Here is an 8,821-nt window from a genome sequence, read left to right as displayed (position 1 = left end):
ATACATGGGCGGTTGCGCACCAAATTTATGTGTAGGAGGCATAGTTTTCCTTCTTTCATGTCTCAGATTGTGCTATAGAAAGGTTCTCTTAGAAAATTATGTGGATTCTTATCATGTTCCATTAATGTCAGGTTTACCTTACTCTTAAGATAGAAGAAGTAGTGAGGCCCAAAGTCCTACTGATAAAGCTTTCTCAGACCATCCCCTCAAATAGTTTGGGGATAGTGTTATATAAAGTTGGGAAGAGTATGTTCCATGGACGGTTAGTTGTATAAAAGGTGAATTAGTAGGCTTGAACCAATATGTGCAAGAGTTTAAGTTTAGTGATCAAGAGTTATATTTGTTGTTGATGGAGCCATAGTTGTAGTTCTCATGGTGTGGAGAAAATATAAGTTTTAGAGAGGTAACATTTGAAAGCTAGGATGAGAGTAGCATATTTATTAAAGAATTATGGATATTCACATTATGCTTTAGAGACTAAGCTTGAATAATTGAATAATTTAATTTGGTGGATTTTAAACTAAGTATGAAGTTCTGGATGTAAGTTAAAAGATGTGATATTTGCAACCCATGACAGTAGCGGGTGTTATGTTTATGTGTAAGTGGCTAGATATATTCTAGAGATTTCAGTAGGCCTGAACAGTGCATGCAAGAATTTAAGTTTGATGATTACGGAGACTAATGGAAGTTAAGAGTTGTATCCCAAGGGATAGTATTAGCAGTGAGATTTATACTTTCAGGTGCAGTCTTGCAGGATGTGTTATCATTTATGTACATTATTGTAATGCAGACCCTAGAGTAGATTTATTGTAGTTCAGTTCAGAGTTTAGTAAAGTGTTCCCAGACTTATGATGATGACTTGAGGCTAAGGTGAATGGTTTAGTTGAAAGAATGCAGAAGCAATGCTTTAGTTAAGCTTAAGTTTTCAGCTTGAGTTAGTCAGTAAAGCCAGTAGTTCCATTTAGAAGTCAAAAAATCAGATTCGTATAGTTTGTTTTCACATCTTTCAATCTAGTCATACTATCAGACATCTTAGTAAGGTAACTATTCCAAGATAGAGTAGCTTAGTAGTTGCAAGTATAATTCAGTTCATGCATCATTCATTATCTTCAGCTCTCAGATGTTTAGATATGATCCAATTCATAGATGCCTTGTGCACCGCCTCAGTATTCATCAAGTATTCCAATGATGTATGTATTTTTAGAGGGACATAGTATCCCAAAGGGGAGATTCTCTACAACTCCCCGAAGTTATCAATTCTGTAAACCCATTCAGTTTCATGCATAGATTCCTATTACAAGTTAGCATCAGTTATCATTGTACAGTTAGTCATGCTTTCAAGAGTAAGTTCATCAGACCTCCATGCATTAGATATGTATGTTCAGTAGAGAAAGTTTATCTTATCAGTGTATTTAGTCATACCTTCAAGAGAAAAACTCAGTCAAGTATCCATGCATCATATATGCTTATCCGTCATGAGGATTCAGCTTATCAATAGTCTCATCCGGGTAGTCTATGCTTCATCTATGAATGCATACTCTGGTGGAAAATTCAGCATGTCAGTAATTTCGGTCATATAGTCATGTTTTAGATATTCACATCCCTTAATTAGTTTGGTTAATAAGTACTTGTAACTTATCACTCAACATTCCAGGACAAATAATTCCAAGGGGGAGATAATGTAACACCCCACATTTCAGACTAGAATAAAAATCCATCATTCATATGCGTAGATGTTCCAAAGCCTTGAATCCTATGTAAATTTAGTGGGATAATCAATTATGTAGTTTGGGAATCTATTTTAGCATGAATTTAGAACATAGAGGTCCCCTAACTGAAGGACAAGTTGAAATCTTTCCTATAGTTCAAGTTTTAGTGAGCGTCAAAACATAAGACAACTTAAATCGACTATAACTCCTTGTATATGTCAAACTAGAGGACGCATTATATATCAAATAAAATAACTTTGTATTATGTTTCCAACGGTATCAATTTTGCCTAAATCCGATATTGATGTAAAGAGTTATGCCCATTTTACTCCAGCATGTCAGCCTAGAAAACTGACTGACGACATTTTGTGATAAGTTATCACAAGTGTGACGACTTATCACAAATGTCATTAGCCTTAGGCAGAAATCCACCCCCCTCCCAGTGATGAAATTTTGTGATAAGTTATCACAATTGTGATGACTTATCACAAATGTCGTCAGCCTTAGGCAGAAATCCATCAATTCAGCCTCTCAATGACGACATTTGTGACTACTTATCATAAGTCTGATGGCTTATCACAAATGTCGTCAGCCTTAGATTTTCAGCAATTGGGCAGCGGTTTAGTAAGGGTATTTTGGTCCTTTTTATCCACTTTCCACGACTTAAAACCCTTAAGGGACGTAACTTTCTCCTATTTTTATTTAGTTAAAAAACTCAAAAATTCTCTCATATACACTCAACCACAAGATTAGGGTTTCCTCTCAAGATCATCTCCTCAAGAAAAAGAACATTATATCCCAAAGGGGTTAAACCTTAGTCAAGAAAAAAATCAAGAACAAGCCTAAGGATTTCCTCAAGAACCTTCAAGAAACATTAGATCTCTTTCAAGATTCAATCACTAAGGTATGCGTAGTGTTTATCCACGGATCCCTTTCATCCATGGAGCTCAAGAATAATGTTTAAAATTATAAATTATGATTTCCTTGTTGTGTTATGACTATATTCATATTGATGATTGTTGTTTGGATTCAAGGTTGTATCTTGATGTGTTTTTCATGAAGCATATGAGTAGGTTAGTTAAAACCCATGAATTTTGGATGGATTATGATTGTTAAATTGATAAGTACACCAATGCCCAAAGTTATGCATGTAAGGTGTTTGATCAAATGCCAAGAATTATAAAATCCATGTTTTTATGACTTAATAGTTCTTAAATGACAAGTCCATGTTCTATTCCTTATGTTCCACATGAATTCTATGTTATTGATATGTGTTGTTGTTAGGAGTTGTCATTGTGATATGGAATGTCTATGATATTGAGGTATGCACGCATACCGATGTTATATGTATTCCCTTTCATGTAGAAGGTGTTGAGAATTATGTGTAGTATGAAATCACCTACTTATGGTATTATGAATTGTGGATGTTATTCCTATGATCAAGAAGTATCATGTGTGTCAGTTTCCTTCCATCAAGTCCTGGGGATACTTGTACCCGAAAAAAATATAGTTGTGTGCCTAGAGTCAAGTTAGTTCAAGAGAATCTTAATCGTTCTATGATTTGTAGAATTCTCTCAGTATAGATGTTAAGAAAATTCAGTAATACTCAGTATTCAATCTATTCAAGCTCAACACTCAGTTCAGATCTCAGTAGTACTCAGTATTTGGATTAGATTCTAGTAAAGATCAGTGAGTTACAGAACTCTATAGTATTTAGACAAAAAGTAGAATTCAGACGTATTCCATAAGATAACGGAACCAAGTGAACTCTTTTAGATCAGTCAAGTAAGATAATCAGTAACAATATTCAGTTCAGTCTAAGTTTATTTAAGGATCAGTTCAGAGTCTTTAAGTGGGGAGTAGGAACTAGCATCGAGCGAATGCAGGACAATGATTTCCCTATTAGAGAACTGGAGTCGTTAGTAACAATACTTGTACTCTAGAACTGCATAGCTAGTGCAGGATGAGGAGTCACCCGTCAGATAAAGGCTTGACTACCTGCAGGAGTCCACATTGCCTTAGGCTGACTCCCACTTGAGGGTCACCCGTTAGAGAGGCTTGACCATAGAGGTCTTTACCCATGGCACGGTATTAACATCTTTCCAGCTGGGGTTTCAAGTTGGTCCCCACCAGTTTAGACTCGAGGCATGTCGGTTAAGTGAGAACTCCCACAGTTGTAGTTTTAACATCAGTCTTCAGAGTATAACTCAAAAATTAGGACGGTCAGATACAGTCATTAATCTCAGTAAAGAACTCTGATAGTTCCACAGATTCGTAGACCACCTGCTAGATAGGCTTGGTCTAACATAAAGTTACTCAGCATCAGTACTTAGAGAGGTCACCCATCAGATAGGCTTGATCTCAGTCTGAGATTCAATTGAGTATTCTAAATATCCGTTGCAGAGATCACATGTTAGTTAGGACTGACCTCAAGCTTAGTAACTCTTAATCATTATTAGAAGATTTAGACTGTCAGATACTGTTGTTCAGTATCAGTTAGATCAGTTAGGATGATCATCAAAGTTATATCAATTATACTAGTCGTCATAGCTTACGTTATCAGTATTCATTTTCAGGACTGTTAGACACAGTCAATTAGACCAGTTCTTCATAATTCAAAATGTCAGAAATAGTCATTCATCTTTTCTGTATCTCAGTATTAGTAAACCCATGTTGTTAGCATTCTGACTCAGTAGTCAGTATCACCATGAGTTCATTTATACTTCCTTAAACATGTATGTATTCATACATTCATATCAGTCAGCATTGTTCATGCATATAAAACCATTGCATTGAGCCTACCACACTCGTTTACTTAGTACTTTCAGATGTACTGATGCATTCGCACTATGGGGCTTTATTTTACGCTATAGGTTCAGAGGCACAAGTTCCATAGGAATAGTGGCATTGCAGATTTCAACAGTCAGAGTTATAAGTGAGTCCTCATCCTTCAAGGACATAATTATTTCTCTATCTTCTCATTGATTAGTTCATTAGTTGGAGTTAGTTGAGGACATGTCCCATCATTTCTTTATTTATATTATTTAAACTGCAGAGGCTTTTAGGCTAGACGCAGACTAGATTACAGACTAGATTCAGACTTTTGTATTTTAGTTTTGTTTTGGTACTGTGATACCACTTTATTAAGACAGTGTTATTATTCGAATTATGTTTAGTATTGAACCTTAGGTCCTTTCAGTTCATTTTTCCTCATTTATATTTATATATTATGTAGTGCATAGGTACAGATATCAGTCATGGGTTAGCTTGTGGTCCTTTGGGGTTATGAGCACCGTGTAGCATTTTGGTTCAGATAATCGGGGCATTACACTAAGTCTGTGGCCAATCTTGCCATAACTAAAATAACCTCTCTAATCTGCTACACACTCACCTGGATGATCTCTACCACACTTAGTATAAAGAGGATAGCGGGTTTTGTTACCTACACTATTCTGTGACCTAGACATAGAAGACCTATTCCCTTGCTCCTGCCTTCCACTAGGCGTGGAAGCACTAGCTGATGAAGGTTCTGGCATAGACGAACGACTCTGGAACTGTTGACGGTTCCCTCCATGGGACCTAGTCTAACTATACTCATGCTGCTCAGATTGACCTAGCCTGACTATACTCATGCTGCTTAGATATAGGTCTCTTGTTACCCCCACTCTATCTCTCTTCCTTATCTTATCCACCTCTATCTGTTGTACATGCATCATCAACCTAGCTATGATGAACAATACAAACTCACATGGGAGGTCATCCCTTACTCTTCTTTAAGATGAAACTTTACTTAAAGAAAAATGCTAGGCATGATGAACAAGACAACCTCACATTCCCTTATACCCTCCACCTTTTCCCCTATCCCTTATAGCATCCACGTCCCCCCTACACTCTCATGCCCCCATAACCGCCACCTTTTTCCCTATTTCTTGTGCACTTTCTGGTATCAACCTACCCCACTTAATTCTAGATAGACCCTCCCAGACCTATCTCTTCTTCGTCTTCTTGATTGACAAGTCCATCACTAACAACCTATGTTGGGTTGAGAGGTGCTCTCTCAGAATAACCTTACAGTCCTTACATAGCACCCTATCCCCCTTTCTAAGTAGCTAAATTTAATTTAAGTCTTTGCTTTTGTGCTGCGGAAGGTAATCAGGTGATCCTCCTTCATCAAAAAACTCGAGTTCACAACCACCAGCTTAAAGGCCCTAGTAAAATCCAACAAGGCTGCTCCCTCGCCATTTCTAACTCCAAGACAAAACCACCATGCACATCATCATAGCCTCTAGGTAGAACCCCAATATACCCATTAAAGTCCCCTGCAATGATGATCTTCTCACCGCTAGGCACGCCTCTCACCACCTCATCCAAATCTTCCCAAAATCTTGCCTTCACCTCCTCTTCCAAGCCCACTTGCAGTGCGTAAACACTACATGCATGCAATTTAAAACGACGCAAGACCAACTTAATCTTCATCACCCCATTACTGACCCTTATAACCTCCACAACCTGACCTTTAAGCTTCTCATCCATTATGATACTGACTTCATTTCGACTCCTATCCCTGCTCGAGTACCAAAGCTTGTACCCATCCATATCTCTAGCCTAAGATCCTACCCACCTAGTCTCCTGAACACACGCAATATTCACTCTCCTCTTCTTAAGAATCTTTATCAACTCTACGAACATACCCTAAAGGGTGCCAATATTCCACAACCCTACCCACAACCTATCTTCTCTCATCTCTCACCTCCCTCTACCACTCCTTCCTAACCCAACCCTAATACTTGGCCTATACCCCCCACCTACCTTGCCCTCACCCTCAACCCCCTCGAATCTGACCCTATTCCACCATTTACCCATCAAGCCACTACTCAACACCCAATACACCAAAAATAATGCCCTAAGACAATAACCCAATGGACAAAACAACCTTACAAAAATAAAAATAAAAAAAAGCATGCACACAAAACACTACCCGACTTAGCAGCCAAAATGCACACCACACAAATCACTAAAAAGCACTGCATCCAGTCCTCAAAGTACTTACAGGAAGCCAAAACTAAGCACATACAGAGAAAATAAACAAGCTACAAGAAATAGAGAGGAGACAAATAAGAAACCAGAAAAAGAGCAAAAACAAGGACAAATAAGATGGAAACAAGCAACAAAATAAACAAAATAAACAACAAAATAAACAAAATAGTTCAAAGAAACCAAAACTAAAAAGAAGTGACTAAATATTAAAGTAAAAATATCACCGGTATGCCTGCGTGCTACTAGTTAAGACAGCATTGATGTCAAAATTAGTTGTCGGAGCATCGCTGAATTTCCACTCATGCGTCTAGTTCATTCCAGAATCTGATCGTCGGCATCTTTGTACCCACCTACTTTGACAGGTGCTATCCCCTTACACTTTGCCACAGCCAAAAAGTCAAGCCGGAGGAGGCCCTAGTTACACCTACAATAGTAGTGAAAAGAATAGAAGGGGAAAGAGGGGTTAGAGAAGGGGGATAGGGAGATCCGGGAAGAGATTGCCCTTACCTATGTCCAGTGTGCCTACGTTGTCTCCGGTGTTTGCCGCCCGATGGTGGTCAGTGAACGTTAGGGGTTAGTAGGGTCGTGAACGTTGGAGAAGGTCGTGAACATTGTAAAGTCTCCAACTAATTAAAATTAGGTACAAACTGTATTTGCAAATCATGTAAATTAAACTTTGAAAACTAGTTTTAAGCACAAAGATAAAAGATATATCCTTGTTCATAACCCCACATGCCTTGCTTAGAGTGATTTGATGGAAAAAGTTGACTTTGGAAGCCTTGGGAATATTCTTGAGGACTTTTCTTGAAGTTCTTGGATTGGAAAGTTTTATTTCTTGACTATCTTGAAGTGAATGTAATGGATTCTTGATGTTCTTGGAAGATGGACTTTAGGAAAAACCCTAATATTGCACTTGTGAATAAAGTGGATTAGGGGTTTTCAAAACTGATTTATGATGGCTTAGTACATGATTTTCATAATTGAAGTCATGGGATTTGAGGGAAAAGACTAAAATACCCCTACGGATTCAAATAGAAATTTCTAAATTTCAAGGGTGACAATCTTGGTTGATAGGTCGTTGACCAAGTGATAAACTATCACACCAAGTCATCACTCAGAAGTTGATTTTATGAGTTGTTGGTCTTGGGTGATGACTTGGGCTGGTAGGTCATCACATAGGTGATGGCCTCTCCACTTAGGTCGTTGCTTAGAAGCTGATTTTTGTGAGTTTCGGGTTAAGGGTGATGACTTGGGCTGATAGGTCATCACTTAGGTGACTACCTATCAACTCAGGTCATCACTTGGAAACAAAAAATAATGGTTCGCCGGGTTGGGGTGACGGCTTGGCTGATAGGTCATCAGTTAGCTAATGGCCAATCAACTCAGGTCGTCACTTTGTTGACAGACAAACATGCTGAGGTAAAATGAGTATAACTTCTTGCTCCGAAAACAGATTTAGGTGAAACAAAATGTGTTGGAAATAAATTCAAAGACCTTTCATTTGATATATAGTAGGATATGTAATTCATCATGTACAATGATTAATGATCGTCTAAATTTGACCCCAGCTTAAATATTTATTACAACTTAATCAATAGGAACATTCTAAACTCATTTTTGAGTTGTAGATTCTTATGACCTTGACTGATATAAAAGGGTATTTTAACACTATTGAATTGATAATCACACATATATAGACATAGAATCACTGGGTTCTGGTCTGTATACCTAATAACAATGATTTGAATCCAAGTCCGAAAATAGTGGTTGTTACATTATCTCCCCATTGGAATAATTCGTCCTGTAATGATGGGTAGGAACTTATTGTAGAATTAAAAGTATGGAATAATGTAGACATAGCATATATGCTAATAATGGATATAACTAAGCTGAAACTTTAAAGTCTATCATGAAGTTGATTTCTGAGTTGACTTGACTTACTGACTATAAGGAACTAATTGATGCTGGGAGTTTAGAACTCACATGAAATTTACATGATAAAATCATTAATATAGAACTGTGAAGTGCTAACGGATACATTAATATTCCAATAGTTACTAGGGATAGAATAAAGT

At 37.6% G+C, this 8,821-nt stretch overlaps 1 protein-coding gene across 1 annotated transcript; it reads right to left on the bottom strand.

The window, feature by feature from the left end:
* Positions 1–5,894: 5,894 nt before the first annotated feature.
* LOC107871806 (craniofacial development protein 2-like) lies at positions 5,895–6,305 on the bottom strand. Its single transcript, XM_016718687.2, has one exon. It carries the CDS (start codon positions 6,303–6,305, stop codon positions 5,895–5,897), a length of 411 nt encoding a protein of 136 aa, XP_016574173.2.
* Positions 6,306–8,821: the final 2,516 nt, after the last annotated feature.

The sequence above is a fragment of the Capsicum annuum genome, chromosome 5, assembly GCF_002878395.1.
Source record: "Capsicum annuum cultivar UCD-10X-F1 chromosome 5, UCD10Xv1.1, whole genome shotgun sequence".
NCBI classification, from domain to species: Eukaryota; Viridiplantae; Streptophyta; class Magnoliopsida; order Solanales; family Solanaceae; genus Capsicum; species Capsicum annuum.
Note: the sequence above shows the minus strand (reverse complement) of the source record. Positions and strands in the feature narration are given on the sequence as shown.